Below are 19,618 nucleotides of genomic sequence, written 5' to 3'. Positions count from 1 at the left end.
ATTACATAACTAGAGCACCTGTGAATAGAGTGAGACATGTACCGTATTACATAACTAGAGCACCTGTGAATAGAGTGAGACATGTACCGTATTACATAACTAGAGCACCTGTGACTATCTAAGATGTTCTACCGCCATCTTTAGTCTAAACGTTCTCCTCTTCTCTCTCTGTCTCTGTCCAGGATGCTTTGAGTGCTGCGTCAAATGCCTGGGCGTCCTCCCGTATGCCTCTCTCTTCGCCACCATCCTTCTGTACGCTGGGGTGGCGCTGTTCTGCGGCTGCGGGCACGAGGCCCTCTCTGGCACCGTCACCATCCTGCAGAACTACTTCGAGGTGGTCCGAGCTCCCGTGGAAACCCTGGACGTCTTAACCATGTGAGTGTGGGTGTGTTTGCGTGGGAGGGGCGTCACAGTGGGGTTTTTTTTTCCCCCGCCCTTTTTTCAAAATGACTCATGGTCGGTCTGGTTTGTCAAAACACCTACATGCAGCCTGGAGATGTGTTGAAACTCAGTGAGGAGAAGTTGCCGTTGAATTTTCACTTCTTCCTACTCCTTGTCTGTTTCGACCCCTGGAGGAACTAGCCTTGTCCTCACCCCCCCCAAAAAATTGCCCTATTTTGAAAGCTTCAGTACCTGTAAAGGGAATGGTTCCAATCTCACCTGTGCTATGACTGGCACGCCTAGTTAACACCTTATTGAGACGCCGTATCCTCGGTCGCCCTAGATAGTATAATGTACATGTCCCCCAAGCAGTCCCTGGTGATTGGTACTGGAAGTGAGTCAAAGTTATTTAACGGAACATTTCCTTCTCTTTCTTTCTTCTGAAGTGTTTAACCATTGGCGGTGCACAGCTGTCTTGTACGTGTAGATTGAGGTCGGCAAATCTCCCTTACACCTACATTATTACTCACTATCTATACATATACCCAACAAGAGGAGTATTTAAAATGTGATCAAGTGTAACTGTCCTTACTCTCCCTTACCTTATCTCAATACACAACAGTATAGTACTGTTGAAGCTATGGTGAGTCTCACTACACAGTGACTGAAATGACTGCTTTTTAACTCTTTGTTAAGTGTTAGTTTCAGAGTGGGTGGCAAGGAATAAGTTAGCCCTAAATATTTCTAAAACTTAAAGCATTGTATTTGGGACAAATCATCCACTGAACCCTAAACTTCAACTAAATCTTGTAATAGATCATGTGGAAATTGAGCAAGTTGAGGTGACTAAACTGCTTGGAGTAACCTTGGATTGTAAAACTGTCAAAACAGATTGATACAACATTAGCAGCTAAGATGAGGAGAAGTCTGTTTATAATAAAGCGCTGCTCTACATTCTTAACAGCACCATCAACAAGGCAGGTCCTACAGGATCTAGTTGTCACACCTGGACTACTGTTCAGTCATGTGGTAAGGTTCCACAAAAAAGGACTGCAATTGGCTCAGAACAGGGCAGCACGGCTGGCCCTTGGCTGTACACAGAGAGATAACATTCATAATATGCATGTCAATCTCTCCTGGCTCAAAGGGGAGGAGAGATTGACTTTATCACTACTTTTATTGAAGAGAGTTATTGACATGTAGAATGCACTGAGGTCTGTTTGAACTACTGGTGCACAGCTCGGACACTCATGCATACCCCACAAGACATGCCACCAGAGGTCTCTTCACAATCCCCAAGTCCAGAACAGACTATGGGAGGTGCACAGTACTACATAGAGCCATGACTACATGGAATTATATTCCACATCAGGTAACTGATGTCAGGAGTACAATTAGATTTAAAAAACAGAAAACACCTTATGGAACAGCGGGGACTGTGAAGCAACACAAACATAGGCACAGACACATGCATACACACACACACACACAAACACACGATAGCATACGCACTATGCACACATGGATTTTGTACTATAGATATGTGGTAGTGGTGGAGTAGGGGCCTGAGGGCACACAGTGTGTTGTGAAATCTGTGACTGTATTGGAATGTTTTTAAAATTGTATGAACTGCCTTCATTTTGCTGGACCCCAGGAAGAGTAGATGGACCCCAGGAAGAGTAGACACACATTCGTGCATTTTTAAGCTTTAATTCAAATCTAAAAATATATTCAGGATGGCTGTCTGGTGAAGAGAGGTGTATTTATCAGGTGTTTGATCATGAATATGTGCATGAGTGGGAGGGAGATTTTTCCCTGACGCAGCACGCTGACAGAGATCGATTTTTCCACTCCTGTGTGTGTGTGTGTGTGTGTGTGTGTGTCTGTGTGTGTGTGTGTGTCTGTGTGTGTGTCTGTGTGTGTGTGTGTGTGTGTGTGTCTGTGTGTGTGTGTGTGTGTGTGTGTGTGTGTGTGTGTGTGTGTGTGTGTGTGTGTGTGTGTGTGTGTGTGTGTGTGTGTGTGTGTGTGTGTGTGTGTGTGTGTGCGTGCGTGTGTTTGTACGTCTGCGTGATGTCTTGGCACGGGGCCGTTGGGGGATTTAAGCCCTCTGAAATCACTCTGGGTTGTCCCGGGCGCACCTGCTCACCGGAACTCCGCCTGCCGAGAGGGAGGGAGGGAGGGAGGGAGGGAGGGAGGGAGGGAGGGAGGGAGGGAGGGAGGGAGGGAGGGAGGGAGGGAGGGAGGGAGGGAGGGAGGGAGGGAGGGAGGGAGGGAGGGAGGGACTGCAAGTGTGTGTGTGCTTCTACTAGATGTTGGCAATGGCAGGTGATTGTGCCATGAGCAGTAGACCTGGCCTAACTGATGTAACTGGGCTTTCTATACTGATGTAACTGGGCTTTCTATATTGATGTAACTGGGCTTTCTAAACTGATGTAACTGGTCTTTCTATACTGATGTAACTTGGTTTTCTAAACTGATGTAACTGGGCTTTCTATACTGATGTAACTTGGCGTTCTATACTGATGTAACTGGTCTTTCTATACTGATGTAACTGGGCTTTCTAAACTGATGTAACTGGTCTTTCTAGACTGATGTAACTGGGCTTTCTAGTCTGATGTAACTGGGCCTTCTATATTGATGTAACTGGGCTTTCTGTACTTTCCATACTGATTTAACTGGTATTTTTTACTGATATAACTGGGCTTTCTATACTGATGTAACTGGGCTTTCTATACTGATGTAACTGGGCTTTCTATACTGATATAACTGGGCTTTCTATACGGATGTAACTGAGCTTTCTAGACTGATGTAACTGGGCTTTCTAGACTGATGTAACTGGGCCTTCTATACTGATGTAACTGGGCTTTCTGTACTTTCCATACAGATTTAACTGGTATTTTTTACTGATGTAACTGGGCTTTCTATACTGATGTAACTGGGCTTTCTATACTTATGTAATTGGGCTTTCTATACTTATGTAATTGGGCTTTCTATACTGATGTAACTGGGCTTTCTATACTGATGTAACTGGGCCTTCTATACTGATGTAACTGGGCTTTCTATACTGATGTAACTGGGCTTTCTAGACTGATGTAACTGGGCCTTCTATACTGATGTAACTGGGCTTTCTATACTTTCCATACTGATTTAACTGGTATTTTTTACTGATGTAACTGGGCTTTCTATACTGATGTAACTGGGCTTTCTAGACTGATGTAACTGGGCCTTCTATACTGATGTAACTGGGCTTTCTATACTGATGTAACTGGGCTTTCTATACTGATGTAACTGGGCTTTCTAAACTGATGTAACTAGATATTCTATACTGATGTAACTGGGCTTTCTATACTGATATAACTGGGCTTTCCATACTGATGTAACTGGGCTTTCTAGACTGATGTAACTGGTCTTTCTATACTGATGTAACTGGGTTTTCTATACTTTTGAGGCCACTAATATGTGGTGTGAGCTGTACTAGGTGTGAAATTCACTTCATATTGAGGGTACTAAAAGAACAAGGTTTACACCTCTATAAAATCATCTTTATCAGCGGAAAGTGTGTGAAATCTACCCACTGTGTTTGTCTAATGCTATCTTCGAAATCTCTTCCTAACCTGCAGGGATGGAGCTAACCCTAACTTTCCTACCCAGGTTCTTTCTGGGACATTAGAGCTTTTTACATAACCGTACAGAATTAAACACACAGTCATTAGCTAAATGAGAGCTAATCCACTAGTCCAAACTAATCCACTAGTCCAAGCTAATCCACTAGTCCAAGCAAGGAAAAAATGCAGAAGGACTGTGGAAGCAAACTGACTTGCAGTATCCAGTCAGAATACTGTCTGTTACTGCTGGAAGTAATGTAATTTGTAGTCCAATGAACTTGGACTACAAATGGGGCTGCTGGTCCTAAAGAAACCTGTAATAGTGAAGTACTGTACTAAATGGCCTGCACACTCAATGCACACATGTATTGTTTAGCAATGTTTTGATTCCAAAAATGGATCTTGGTAAGTTCCTGTCATAGAGATCCTATTAAATGAATATTTAATTAATATTCTAATCCCTAATTCTATGGTTCCTGGGAATGAAACCGCTAGTCTTAGTGTGCTAGCCACACCAACTGAATGATCCCACCGCTCTGCTCCTGTCTCTCTGTCTTCCTCCACAGGATTGACATCTTGAAGTATGTCATCTATGGCGTGGCGGCGGCATTCTTCGTCTACGGCATCCTGCTGATGGTGGAGGGCTTCTTCACCACCGGCGCCATCAGGGACCTGTACGGAGACTTCAAGATCACCGCCTGCGGACGGTGCGTCTCCGCCTGGGTAAGAAACACACTTAAATCCACCCCTATCCTCTGCGCCCTATCCGCCCCCTGTATATCTGAAGGCGTTGGATAGGTATAAGCATTAGGGTAGACAATTAGGACACATCTTTGTGGAGGAAGTACCCGAGAGACGGGATTAGAGATCTGGTGATGGAACATTTACAGTTTAAGATGTCTCTTCTTTGAATTATGGTCCAATGCTAATGACAGCTGATGAGCAAGTCAGCCTTCTACCGACTTATAACTGTCATCTTCTCTCTCTCTCTCTAATGGCCCATCCCTCACTTCCTTCTCCTCCTTCCTCCCTTTCTTCCCCTCCCTCTCTCTTCCTAATGGATCATCCGTCTCCTCCCTCCCTCTCTTCCCATGCCTTTCTCTCTCTAATGGACCATCCTTCTCTTCCTTCTCCTCCTTCCTCCCTCTCTTCCCCTCCCTCTGTCTTTCTAACGGACCATCCTTCTCTTCCTTCTCCTCCTTCCTCCCTCTCTTCTCCTCCCTCTCTCTTTCTAATGAACCCTCCTTCTCTTCCTTCTCCTCCTTCCTCCCTCTCTTCCCCTCCCTCTCTCTTTCTAACGAACCATCATTGTCTTCCTTCTCCTTCCTCACTCTCTTCTCTTCCCTCTCTTTATTCTCCTCCCTCCCTCCGTTTCTTCCTGCAGTTCATTATGTTGACCTATATCTTCTTCCTGGCCTGGTTGGGTGTGACAGCCTTCACCTCGCTGCCCGTCTTCATGTACTTCAACATCTGGACCATCTGTCAGAACACCACTGTGGTGGAGGGGGCCAACCTCTGCCTGGACCTGCGCCAGTTTGGTAAGGGGCGGGCCCGGGTGGTGCCGCCACTGTTGCCATTTACAGTATACGTACACAGTCACTGACACTGGCAGTGGTTAACCAGGGCTTTGGTGGTTTATTTCCAGTTGTTTGTTTGTTTGTGTTCTATCATGAAAGTGGGTAAGATATCTGACAAGACAATGAACTATAGAGCATACTGTACTAAATAGTGTGTTGTTTAGTCTTCTCACATCGCGGGCACACAATTCAATCAATATATTTTACATTTCATTGCAGTTATTTAATGCTCCTGAAGGAGATCTATTTTACAGCCCTTTAACATGAGTGTTTGTTGTAACTCGCTGCAGTAGCTGTTGTTAGGTCTCTGTGGATCGAAGCGCCTGCCAAGCGAAGTCACTTGAAATGTAAATGTGAACTGGATTGTTGTTTTCTCGCAGGCATGGTAACTATCGGGGAGGAGAGGAAGGTGTGCACGGGCTCCGAGAAGTTCTTTAAGATGTGTGAGTCTAACGAGGTAAGGGTGTGTGTGTGTGTGTGGCTGGGGAGCGATGAGGGGGGGAGGCGAGGTTCTGTTGGCTGTGAACTTTAGTGATCGCCGCACCTCAGGAGTTAAATGCTTCAGGGAAGTGTTTCCCGATCCTGGCTCTGGGGAACAAAATGCACTTTTTGGTTTTTGCCCTAACGCTCACACACTTGATTCAACCAATCAACTCATCGTCAAGCCTTTGATTTGAATTAGATGTGTCCAAAAACACAAAATGTGCACCCTTTTGGGATCCCAGGACTAGGATTGGGAACACTGCTATAGGGTTCCTCTGTCATTTTAAATGGTGATTTGTGTGAGTGAGATGAGAGCAGTGGCGCTTACCAGATTTCTCGGGGTTTGAACTTTAATAATATCCTCTTGTGGAAAGGGAACAAAAAACATAGCTTGATAAAGATTAGCCTGTCTTTTTGTTTAACCTTTATCCTCCTTTATCCTTTTGTCTTACCTCCGTTTAAGTCCCTTTGAAAAAGTGAGCTAATATTGCACTGGGACAAATCTTAATACGTCCTGCCCTATCTCACTCTCAAAGCAACCACTGTGATTTAGTTTTTTAATCTCAACATGACCTGGAAATATTGTAAACACAGACATGACAAGTTGGAACGATGCTTTGTGTCTCATTTTGAATACCAACAAAACAAGCACCGATGTTGTATATTGTCTTTATTTCCTGGTGACTAATAAAGCTGTGTTGTGTTTGATTGTCTTTCAGCTGGACATGACGTTCCACTTGTTCGTCTGTGCCCTGGCCGGGGCTGGGGCTGCAGTCATCGCCATGGTGAGACAATGACAGCTCCTCTTTATGTCCGAGGGTTGTGTGACCTGTCTATTGGTCCTTAAATGTCTGTCGATAGCATCGCCACTCTGTTCCCTCCCCTCTGTCTGAACACATAAAGATTGGCAGGCAGGGTAAACCTTAGTGGGAGAGGATTGTCTTGTTGTGTGGGGATATACCAAAGGTTATACTACAAAGGATTCAAGCGATTGGTAATCGGGAGGAAAAACGGACTGTTTGTTATGCTGCTGACTTTGAAAGGTTTGAGAGGAAAGGTTCTCCCAGTGTTAAGAGCGAGGCAGATCGAGAAAGTGCAAAACAGAGGCAGAGTGATCGAGTGATAGACACAGAGAGAGACAGACAGAGAGAGACACAGAGAGAGAGAGAGAGAGAGACACACACACAGAGTAACACATAGCGACAGAGAGAGAGAGGGAGAGAGAGAGAGTGCTGTTGATTAGAGGGAGGCGTTAACCTAGCGATGGAGAAGCACAGGGCGCAGTTGCCATGGAAACTGGAAGAAGAAAGGAGCTTGTTGAGAGCAGCTAAGTGATGGTGAGGACTGGAGCAATCGTCTTCACTGGAGAAGACTGCTGCATCTGCCAGGGTGGAAGGATACACATTTAATGAAGGCTGTTATTCGGTATCTAGTTCCTTTTTAAACAAAAACATATGTTCACAGTGAAAATAACAGAAATGTTTTGTCAAAACATCAATGACACTAGTTTCTTATGGTTTGGTTGTCATCAAATAGATATGTCCATAACAGCTTCCTGTTACCACAAAATATAAACAAAGTCATACACTTCCAGTCCTTAGACCCATGACGTAATGTTTTAAATCTACAAATAGGACATTGTTGCTGCGTTGTCTGAAGACTATAAAAGACGAGAGAAAATGAAATGGTAATCAATTTGGGCGGGAGCGGCTCTTCACAACACAGTCTGAGGCTGTGGCCCAACTGTGTGCTCTTTGTCCACCCGGTGGATGTCTATGGTAATACACAATGGGATGACTCACCAAAGTGTGTTCGTGTTAGTTCTCACCGAGAACTAAGGTTTAAAAAATGGGTAAGAAATCAATTTGCATAGACAATATTGATGTACCATCTTCTCGTCCAATATTTTCTGTGATAAATTATCTTAGATCATTGTGAGATTGTATGAAGGAAGTACTGTCTGTATCTCCAACTTGGATCTATCTTGGTGAGTCTGTTTATTCATGATGAGTTTGAGTCATGTCATTATATAACAAAAGAATAGAATAACTTAATTATCCCAAGCTTAGGGAATTCGTTAGGCATGTTAATCTTCACATCATCATTACGACACAATATCATCGATAGATAAATGTCATACACTGGACCAGAGGAGTGCTGGTGTTTTTCTTTATGTAATTACCTCATAACTACTTCTTCAGAAGCTCTGCAGCAGACGCTCTGGTTGGCTCATCACTGACACCTCACTGACACCTAGTGGAGAAAAGAGTTACTGCAGAAACACATCAGGGATATGTTCCTTAGGTAGGGCGCTCAACGCAGTCGCCACCTGTTTCAGTCCTTCTTCTTCCATTTGGTGCCTAATGAACGCGACCCAGAGTCCAATAACTGCTTCTCTCCTTTTCTCTTCCTCTCTGGTCTGATGCGGAACAGGCGTCAGCTGCCACGGTCCTCATCCGTAACAAAGTCCTCCTGACGTCTCAGAGTCTGGGCAAATACTGCACCCGCTTCTGACGGGGGCCTATCGGTTGGCCCATCACCTTTACCCCTGACCTCAGTGGTCTCAGTGACATCACTGTACGCCGTCAGGAGCTGAGAGGAGCCGACCGCCTCGATATCAACATGGCCGAACTGAACTCTGAACCTCGGAGCTTAGGGGTCGCCCCCAAAGCATCGCCAGCTCTGTCATCGGTCACGTCACATGATTCTGTTGTTTTTCACTAAAATATGCTTTGCTGGCACCACTGATTATAATAACCAAGCTCCTCTGGTTGCTATCGATAGGTATGTTGATAACCGAGCTCTCCTGTCACGCCCTGTTCACCTGACTAGCACAAATGCTGACACAGTCGTAACAGACACAGAGCTCACTAAAGAATAAGGTTGATCAACTAATCCATCCCTTAAAGTTTGGTTGGTTTGTTTTGGTTTGAAACCAGTGAAGGCACAGTGCCACTAAACGATCTGCTTTGGGCTTTTGATTAGAGCTTTGTCTAATCATCTAACTAACTCTGTTTCAGCCTAATTAAGGAATCAATAAACTCTGCCCTGAGGTATAGGCTCGGTCGAGGGGTTAACAATCCTCCCACTAACATCCCTGTAACCCATGTGTCCCTCTAATACAGGTCCACTACCTAATGGTACTGTCTGCTAACTGGGCCTACGTGAAGGACGCGTGTCGGATGCAGAAGTACGAGGACATCAAGTCCAAGGAGGAGCAGGAGCTCCACGACATCCACTCCACTCGCTCTAAAGAGCGTCTCAATGCCTACACCTAAAGCACACGACCCCCCCCTCCCCCCCGTCCCATCCCGTCCCCCTATCCTTCCTTCCCTCCCTCCCCAACACACACACATGTCCATGACACACACGCAGCAGAACACACACAGAAATCACACAAGCTATTCAATGTCTGGTGTTTATGTTCGTAGGGGCACAAGTGTAAGGGGGGGAGGGAGGGTTGTGGTGTCGTGTTGTGGGTGGTTTCGACTTCACTAAGCTTACGGGTGTGACGAGACAAGTCGTTCCTACGGGATACCGTGTGTCTTCTCTGACGAACCCTTCTTTCCTGTATTGAGATTTCCTTTCTATTTCTCCTCCTCTTTACTCCTCCCTTTCCTGTCCCGTTTCTCCTTCTCATACCCTACCCTTTCTCCTCTTTACTCCTCCCTTTCCTGTCCCGTTTCTTCTTCTCATACCCTACCCTTTCTCCTCTTTACTCCTCCCTTTCCTGTCCCGTTTCTTCTTCTCATACCCTACCCTTTCTCCTCTTTACTCCTCCCTTTCCTGTCCCGTTTCTTCTTCTCATACCCTACCCTTTCTCCTCTTTACTCCTCCCTTTCCTGTCCCGTTTCTTCTTCTCATACCCTACCCTTTCTCCTCTTTACTCCTCCCTTTCCTGTCCCGTTTCTTCTTCTCATACCCTACCCTTTCTCCTCTTTACTCCTCCCTTTCCTGTCCCGTTTCTCCTTCTCATACCCTACCCTTTCTCCTCTTTCTCCTCTTCTACCTCTTCCCCTCTTTTTTTTCCCTTTGCATTTTGTATATTGGTAGTAGCACATCTTTTTACAATGTGTCATTGCTTTTGTTGTATATCTCGAGGTCGAGTGCTTCCATTTATTTATGTTTGGTTTTAGGAGGGGTCGGGGCTGGGGGCTGTTGAGTTTTTAATCGCTTTTTAATTCACATTTTTGTGTAATTTATATTTATACGTTCCTAAACACTCGTCATCCAATCATACATAGGTTTTAACATCCATTTTTATTTCAACATATCCACTTAACAAGACCAAAATGTGACCGAAACTTGTATCATTTACAGGTAAATTACAGCATAATAAGCTTCCGAAACAGTAAGCATCGCCGGTATAAAAACTATGTACAGAATCTTTTTTCAGAAAATTCTTTATTGGTTGGGAGTGCCAGGGATTCTCAAACAGAACAAAGTTCCTTCAAGTGACTTTTTACATATTGCTATAACTGTAGCTTGGCCTGTCAGAAACGTATGCTAGCTTTGTTGAGTAGCCTAGTCATTGAACGTGAAAAACACTGATTGTCTGTCAATAATAATAGTGTTCTGAAGCTGTGAAAAGAAAAACAGTTGTTTGAGTGGCAAGTCAGTGGAGTGAGGAAGACAATGATGATGATATGTCGTATAAGGAGGAAGGAGAAGAGGGTGATGTACATGATGTAGAAATCCATCTGATAGAAGGGCCTTTCAGGATTTCGCCGTGGGGGAAACTCTGTAGAAAACCACTTTTCTCATTCATCACAAGCCATAACTCACATGCAAAATAACATTTTACAGGTTTCATTTTTATATGTTTTAATCTTCAACTTTTTAAATGCAAGTTATCAGAAGAAGAAATACGAGATGTTTTTTTGTCAGTATTCTGCTCTGTATATATATCTACGGTATATAAAATATATACATATATGTGAGACACTTCAATTTCAGGTCATTCATTTCATTGGTCAAAGTTTGGTGATATTCTTGTGAACGTCCATTTCAGAGATTCCAGTGAAATAAATATGGTAACAGAATCTAGACGGCAAGCGGATGAACAAGCTTTAGGCCTGAAACGGCCTTATTGCTACACGTGGAAAAAGTTGAATATCACATTGAGAGATAACTTAACCGTCTGCAGGGTTGGGTTCAATTCCATTTAAGTCCAGTCAATTCCGGAAATAAACTAAAATTCTTGCAGAATTTACTGAATTGAAAGAAAACTGACCCAAACCCTGACTGTCTGTGAAGCTATACTAAAAAAACATGAAATGTCAATAAAACAATTAAAACCATATTACTCTTGAGTATGGACCAAACTCTTGTCTTAACTCTTCCTACTACTCTAGTTTTGCAGTACAGCGTTTCATCATTCCGTTGCTAACAAAAAAGAACAACATTTTTTAGTGCACTTATTCAACCATCGTGAGCTCTTTCTTGGTGTTACGTGCGTTTGGATTTGAAGCCTAATCTCTGTACTGTAGTCATGCAACGTTTGGTTATTAACCAATAAAAAAATTACTTGTATTATCTAGGTAAAAAAGAACCGTGAATCTAGCTGTTATTTGTGGCATGGTTATGCATTCAGTGGTAATAGTTTTTAACTGATTCAAAAAGTAAAAATATCCTCTCTCTTTATCATTTTCATTTCTCATTTTTACGCTTGGACTGTCTGAGTCAACTGATTTCCTATATGTGCAGCATTGCAGTTCCTGCGCTAACAGTATTGTGCTAAGTAAACAAATAGCCTATTAGGTTGTAGTGAATGATTTTGTTTCCCTTCCTCCTTTAGTTTGTAATATTCATTTTTGAAAGCCCTGTCTTAAAAAACAGATACTACTTGTAATGATGTTGCGTATTCACTTCTTCGGCATAAACCTGATAATGCTTTCCGCTTTCTCCTCCCATATTAGTCTTTTGTACTTTCACTAAGAATGCTTTGTAGCAGGCTGTACGATTCTTCATAATCTGTTCTGTACATACATGTGCCAACGGCTTAAACAGTGGCTTTTTTTTAACTGTAGGAACAAACTTGCTTGCGTTAAATAAAATACACTTGTGTACTTGTTAATAATTAAACCCCCGAGTCCATTTCTTTCTTTATGTATTTATGTCAGAGCTGTATATGTATATACCTGTATACCCACTGGGCGCACACGTCACTTCAACGTCTAGTTTTGATTTACATCACAAACGGGAATTCAATGTGAAATCGACAAAGAAACGTCACCATGTCATTGGATTTAGGTTCAAAGTTGGGTGAAAAAAAAGAGTCAATTCCCGTACGCTGATGACTTACGTTGATTTACTTTTTGGCGAATCCAATCAGTTTTCCATGTCGATTCAACATTCATCACATACATTTTTTTGAGTATGTGGAAACAACATTGATTCAACCAGATGTTGCCCAGTGGGTATGTACATGCCTTCAAGGATTCCGTTTATACACAAATCTGGTGCTGTGCATGGAAGTGAAATGGATTTACATTATTAGCGTATGAACAAAGTGGACCTTGCATAATGAGGATGATATTATAGCTCTTGCAAAAAGCTTTCTGAACCCATTTATGCAATGCAAGTGTGTTTGAAGACTGTCCAAAACACACACATCACCTAAGGCAGTTTCCATCCATCCACACAAATAGAATGGCCTTGCTATACCCGACTATACCAGATAGCTTGACTTGAAGAAGAGTGCCTGATATCATATCACAAACATTCCCCGGCCTGGGGGAACATTATGCATGCTCTCGCTACACTGGCTAACCTTTACCTGTGGCATTTAAATAGCATATTACATTTGTGGATACAGTGTACCAAATGAAAACGTGTTCTGCAAACTCTCACCAACCCCGGTGAACTTCTCATCCTGAGCAGATAGACTGAAGCCCTTGAGCCAATCAAAGACAGCCAGTCTGACCTTAAGGTAGTGTGAGAAGAGAAACAAGCCTCGATCAGATAAAGACTAGAGCAGCTAAGATGACATTCACCATGTCACAGAAAGGCTAGAACAAGGGTGTGTCTGAAATGGCACCCTATTCCCTATACAGTGCAGTACTTTTTGACTAGGACTCTAGTCAAAAAATAGTGCACTAGGGAATAGGGTGCCATTTTGGGATCATTGCAGTGTATACCAGAGGATCACATCCTTTGAATCAGACATATGTGACATGTAACGTACATGTGTGTGTCTTATCCCCTCATTTACGCACATGACTTCAGCACATTTAACAGTTTGCCGCATTGGTGGTGGTGAAGGTATCCCTGTTTAGTAGGTCTTAAAGGGGAGTGAAGGTATCCATGTTCATAGGTCTTACAGGGGAGTGAATGTATCCATGTTTAACAAGTCTTACAGCGGAAAGAATGTATCCATGTTTAATAGGTCTTACAGCGGAAAGAATGTATCCATGTTTAATAGGTCTTAAAGGGGAGGGAAGGTATCCATGTTTAATAGATCTTAAAGGGGAGTGAAGGTATCCGCGTTTAATAGGTCTTAAAGGGGAGTGAATGTATCCATGTTTTATAGGTCTTACAGGGGAGTGAATGTATCCATGTTTAATAGATCTTAAAGGGGAGTGAATGTATCCATGTTTTATAGGTCTTACAGGGGAGTGAATGTATCCATGTTTAATAGATCTTAAAGGGGAGTGAAATTATCCATGTTTTATAGGTCTTACAGGGGAGTGAATGTATCCATGTTTAACAAGTCTTACAGCGGAAAGAATGTATCCATGTTTAATAGGTCTTAAAGGGGAGTGAATGTATCCATGTTTAAAAGGTCTTAAAGGGGAGTGAAGGTATCCATGTTTTATAGGTCTTAAAGGGGAGTGAATGTATCCATGTTTTATAGGTCTTAAAGCGGAGTGAATGTATCCATGTTTAATAGGTCTTAAAGGGGAGTGAATGTATCCATGTTTAATAGGTCTTAAAGGGGAGTGAAGGTATCCATGTTTAATAGGTCTTAAAGGGGAGTGAAGGTATCCATGTTTAATAGGTCTTAAAGGGGAGTGCATGTATCCATGTTTAATAGGTCTTAAAGGGGAGTGAATGTATCCATGTTTAATAGGTCTTAAAGGGGAGTGAATGTATCCATGTTTAATAGGTCTTAAAGGGGAGTGAATGTATCCATGTTTTATAGGTCTTAAAGGGGAGTGAATGTATCCATGTTTTATAGGTCTTAAAGGGGAGTGAATGTATCCATGTTTAATAGGTCTTAAAGGGGAGTGAATGTATCCATGTTTAATAGGTCTTAAAGGGGAGTGAATGTATCCATGTTTAATAGGTCTTAAAGGGGAGTGAATGTATCTGTGTTTAATAGGTCTTACAGGGGAGTGAATGTATCTCTGTTTAATAGGTCTTAAAGGGGAGTGAAGGTATCAAGAATGGTCCACCACCCAAAGGACATCCAGCCAACTTCACACAACTGTGTGAAGCATTGGAGTCAACATAGGCCAGCATCCTTGTGGAACACTCTCGACACATTGTAGAGGCCATGCCCCGACAAAGTGAGGCTGTTCTGAGGGTAACGTTGTGTGGTTGCCAGTTTGAGTCTTGGGTCTGACAGTTTGCTGAATTGAGCTAGCAACTGATATCAAATCCTAGATGCCTGCAGTTGTTTGAGCAGAGCACTTAACCCCCCACAACAACTGCTCTTCTCTCATTGATCGAGACAGGTGTCTGTCATCATGACATGGAGCACTTTGGGGTGGACCCACCTGTCTCAATCAATTAGAGAAGATTTGAAAAAGACAAGATGGCAGCATACACATTGTTGAGTTGCTTCATGTAGGGAAACTTTTTTTTTAAATTTAATAACGGAGCATTTTCTAAATTCAAACGGACCCCTGCAACTGGACACGGTCATTTTAAGACTCTAGTTTCCACAAATCGAGGACAAAGATAGCATCGCCAATACCAGCTTAGTTGAAAAATTGCTGCCAACGTTTTGTATCGGCAAACATGTAACTCCCAGTATAATGGCTTCCCTCCAAAAAATGTAAATCACATTATCTGGTGTTACAATCTGTAGCTAGCTGGTGAGGAAACGAATATGACCTGGCAGCTGGATACAACCCAGACCTGCCAGGACCATCTACTGAACAATACCTTGGGGAACCAAGGGACGAGATCACAGACTGAAGACTGCAGAGACTCAAGTTAGTTCCCCCAGTTTATAATGTATAACCTTTTATTGTTGTCTTCTTTGGAAACTTGGTTTTCAGTGTTGTCTTATGTTTGTGAGTAAGAATAACAACATCTAGTTGATGCTGACAGTTGTTCTGTAGATGACAAAGTGTGTGCAATACTTGTTCTAGCCAGTTGGTGGCAGTGACAGCCTGTGTAAGACTTCACTTCTCTGAACAATGAAAGCTCATCTCAACTGTCGATGAACAATTGATCTGGGTGGCTCTGGTGAAGCACCAAAAGACACGCCTCCAAACCCACTCCGTCACTACTGACAGTGATGCACTGAAGCCTAACAAAACTATTCAGGAAATAAATGGAAGACTAAGCCCTTTATTGCATGAATTGTAAGTGTGAGCTTTCATTGGCCGGTTTTGGAGCAGGAGCTTGTGGGATAAATGGATGTTTTAAGAGATGTGACTGTGAATGGTAATGTGTGTGTGTGTGGGTTCATGTGTGTCTGTGTGTGTTCAGTGCCACTCTTCAGTGCTACTGTTCTCCACCCGCTCATCATTAGGGAGACAGCAGGGAATGGAGAAATGGACAGGAAGGCAGGTAGAAGAGCACAGTAGGTGTACCACAGTGTACTGCCTCAATGTATTACTAAATTCACTCAAGGCATACTGGGACTCAATGTGAAAAGTATCGATGTGAAAAGTAACACAAAGTTGCCACAGGTCAAACATCCCAAAAGTTCAGCTTCATTCCTGAGCGATTAAAAATAGCACCTGGCCTCAACATGTATACTATTCTGCCCCATGCAGCGCCGCTGACCTCAGTAACAATCCTAACCTGCCCCAGAAACGTAGGTCGGAAGGTAAAAGAGTAGAAAATAGGATGCTTTTCTTCTCCGTCTTCAGTTCTTCCACAGTCGTCGTTTGTGCTGCTGTTGAGTGTAGTAGCGTCCACAGCTGACTGGTTGCATGTACAGGTTAGGCTTTTGACTGCATTACCGTGCTGAGTCTGTTGTGTTTCGACAGGTGTGCCATCTCGTTTCACACTAGAGTGCTGAAATTATAGAGAGCGCCATAATGACTGGAGTTTGAGGTCAAAGGTTGGTTTAAGGACATGCATAGTACTGCTATGCTTTTCTCCCCCGTGGTGTCTGGCTATGTGTTGGGTCACTTTGGAAACTAAAGGGAGGGTAAAGTGCTTACTGGTGTTCACGTTCAATACGCTGGAGAGGGGGGGGGTGGGCACTTACATTGACATTTGCGGGGGCACAGATCTATGTTCAGACGGAAAGCATGGTGAACATAGCTGAAGTTGTTGCTGCCTCTAGTCTGAGGTGCTGTCACCTACCAAAAACGGGCTGAACTGGCAATCAGAACAAAGAAGAACATGTGAAGGAATGTAGAAGACAACATGTATCCTCAAAGGTCATCAACGGCGACAAGACGGCTCAGAGACATCAAACTTGAGACAGACATCCCTATGTGTCAATGAACATTTTATAGTGTACAGTACATATCACTCTATGCTCTCAATAGCCTCTACCTTTGCCTAAGGGTTCCATTCAAATGCCAGTCAGTGTGACAGAACAGTGTCTCTGCTGAGGGCCAGAAGTGCCTGGTCCCAAAATTAGAAAATACTAAGTAGACAAGCCCCCTATATAGTGCAATACTTTGAACCCGGGCCGTCTGGTCAGAAGTAGTGCACTCTACAGGGAATAGAGTGCCATTTCAGATGCAATCTTTGAGTGATGAAAGTTCGTTACTTCGCTCAGGGCCAGAAGTGTCTGGTCTCTGGTCTGAAAATAGAAGAGCTCACATTCTTCAGGCTCCCTATCAGTCAGTGATGATAGTCAGTCAGTGATGATAGTCAGTCAGTGATGATAGTCAGTCAGTGATGATAGTCAGTCAGGGGTAGTATTGTGTTGTGTTCACTGCTGAGTGAAGACACGACCTTGAGGAAGTGTAGGGAGAGAGAAACAACATTGATTTTGTCACGTGCGCTTGCTTCCAGCAGCCGGTGTCGACTTAACACCGGAGCTTAATACAAAGCGTATCCCTATGGTAATGTGTGTCTCGGTGACGCAGGGGAGCAGCAATACCCAGGCAGAGCAGATATAATCCACTCTGATGATGACTCTGCTGTCAACTCCAATCGACAATTCCCTTCTGTACATGGAGGCATAAACACAAAGGCAACACACATGCTCTTACAGACACCAACACATACGCACACACACAGACACACGACACGCACACACACGATGGTCTGTTGTGATAAAAGCATCACACGGGACTGATTCGCACGCCTCATCCCCTTATCTCGCTCCCCGTGTCATGAATTATGCGGAGGTGACTCTATCTCCATAATATCATAAACAGATTCTAAAGCCTCTCTCTACGCCTCTCCTCCGCTCCCTCACTGCACTGAGATTCACTTTTCCATTTGGAGTGGATGAGGGGATGATTACATTGGAATAAAGATGCAGTCGTACACACGCACAACCAGACTTGTGTGTGCATACACATGCAGTAAAACACACACACATACACTCACACAGCAGACACACATGTAGCAAACAGAAAACACACATATACTCTTGACGAACACAAGCAGCCGTGAGAGTTTCCCTTGGCTTCGCTGCCGGGCTCCAGAATTCGAAATGAAACTTGCAGAGTTGCAGGAGAATTCTATAGCTCCCTTCCTTCTATGTGCAGGAGGATAATTGAGACAGTGACAGAGAAGAACCGAGTCTGAGAGAGAGAGTTGATCACCACTGTAGACACCAATACTTCCCTCACTGAGACAGTGTGTGTTTGTGTCCCCAATGGCTCCCTTTTTAGTGCACTACATTTGACCAGGGCCCATAAGGATCCTAAAATCACGGGGCTCCCTAAATCTCTCTCGGATCATATCCGATAGGCATTAGTCTGGTGTTTTATGTAGTGACCTTAGTGATCACTGTTTAAAGGCCTGTGTTTGTAATGCTCAGTTAAACAACCTGTCCTTATTTATTATAGACGCTTGCTAAAAACTTTTAATGAGCAAACCTTCCTTCATGACCTGCAAATAGTCTGGGTAGCCATTTGATTAGCTGTTCAGGAGTCTTATGGCTTGGGGGTAGAAGCTGTTAAGAAGCCTTTTGGACCTAGACTAATCACCACTTCATTAAGTCAAGAATCCTATTTGACTTAGCCATGCCTCCTTGCCCGTCCAACACTTCTTCATCTCCCAGCCCTTCTAATTCGACAAGCCCTAATGCTCCTCCCTCTTTTTTTCCTTGCCACCCTACACAGCTTCTCCCTGCAGTCTGAGGTGCTAAAGGAGCTCCTTAAGCTTGACCCCCAAAAAAAACATCTGGGTCAGATGGTTTAGATCCTTTCTTCTTTATGGTTGAAGCCCTTATCATCGCCGAGCCTCTCTCTCACCTTTTTAACCTGTCTATCCTCTCTGGGGAGATTCCCAGTGCTTGGTAGGCAGCCACCGTGCATCGTTTATTTAAAGGGGGAGGTCAAGCTAATGCTATCTGTTATTAGGCCAATTTTTATCTTGCCCTGCTTATCAAAAGTGTTGGGAAAACTTGTCAATAATCAACTGACTGGCATTCTTGATGTCTATAGTATTCTCTCTGCTACACAATCTGATTTCCGCTTTGGTTATGGATGTATCACTACAACCTTAAAGGTCCTAAATTATGTCACCTCTGCCATTGACTCTAAGCAGTGTTGTGCTGTTATTTTTATTGCCTTGGCCAGAGCTTTATATACGGGTAGACCATTCCATTCTTGTGGGTCGGCTAAGGACTATTGGTGTCTCTGAGGGTCTTTGGCCTGGTTTGCTAACTACCTCTCTCAAAGAGCGCAATGTGTAAAGTCAGAACGTCTGCTGTCTCGGCCACTGCCTGTCACCAAGGAAGTACCCCAAGGCTCAATCCTAGGCCCCACGCTCTACTCAATTTACATCAGCAACAAAGTTCAGGCTCTAGGAATCACTCTCATCCACTTGTATGCAGATGATACAGTCATACTTGTGTGTTGAACGCTCTACAACAAAGCTTTTTTAGTGCCCAGCAAGCATTCTGTGCCCTCAACCTTGTTCTGAACACATCCAAAACAAAGGTCATGTGATTCGGTGTGATGACTACCTCTGAGGGTTTAGAGCTTGAGTTAGTCTCCTCATACAAGTACTTGGGAGTATGCAAGCTGCAGGCAAAGGTTAAATCTAGATTTGGTTTCCTCTATCGTTATCGCTCCTCTTTCACTCTGATTCAGAGGACCATCCTACCCATACTAGATTACGGAGACGTAATTTATACATTAGTAGGTAAGGGGGCTCTAGAGATGCAGATTTGCCACCAATGCTCCTCATAGGACACATCAGTGCACTCTATACTCCACTGTAAACTGTCCATGTCTGTATACCTGGCGCAAG

General features: G+C 43.5%; 1 protein-coding gene across 4 annotated transcripts in view; it reads left to right on the top strand.

Annotated features, from left to right (window-relative positions):
* The window catches only part of LOC110497393 (neuronal membrane glycoprotein M6-a), an 83,384-nt gene extending 71,254 nt beyond the window's left edge, over positions 1–12,130 (top strand). For 2 of the 4 annotated variants that reach the window (XM_021573477.3, XM_036954320.2), the window contains exons 2-7: positions 183–375; positions 4,553–4,709; positions 5,371–5,524; positions 5,944–6,020; positions 6,766–6,831; positions 9,172–12,130. In XM_021573477.3, coding sequence (XP_021429152.1) covers positions 183–375; positions 4,553–4,709; positions 5,371–5,524; positions 5,944–6,020; positions 6,766–6,831; positions 9,172–9,324 — 800 coding nt within the window. In that variant the 3' untranslated portion in view covers positions 9,325–12,130. Of the gene's footprint in view, positions 1–182; positions 376–4,552; positions 4,710–5,370; positions 5,525–5,943; positions 6,021–6,765; positions 6,832–8,479 lie in introns of all 4 variants that reach the window. The other 2 variants (XM_090210455.1, XM_036954321.2) reach the window with 1 other exon arrangement.
* The last annotated feature ends 7,488 nt before the right edge of the window (positions 12,131–19,618 follow it).

The sequence above is a fragment of the Oncorhynchus mykiss genome, chromosome 19 (assembly GCF_057628025.1).
Source record: "Oncorhynchus mykiss isolate SJ-2025 chromosome 19, ASM5762802v1, whole genome shotgun sequence".
Lineage (NCBI taxonomy): Eukaryota > Metazoa > Chordata > Actinopteri > Salmoniformes > Salmonidae > Oncorhynchus > Oncorhynchus mykiss.
The sequence above is the reverse complement of the archived record's forward strand: the minus strand, read 5'-3'. Positions and strand labels throughout refer to the sequence as shown.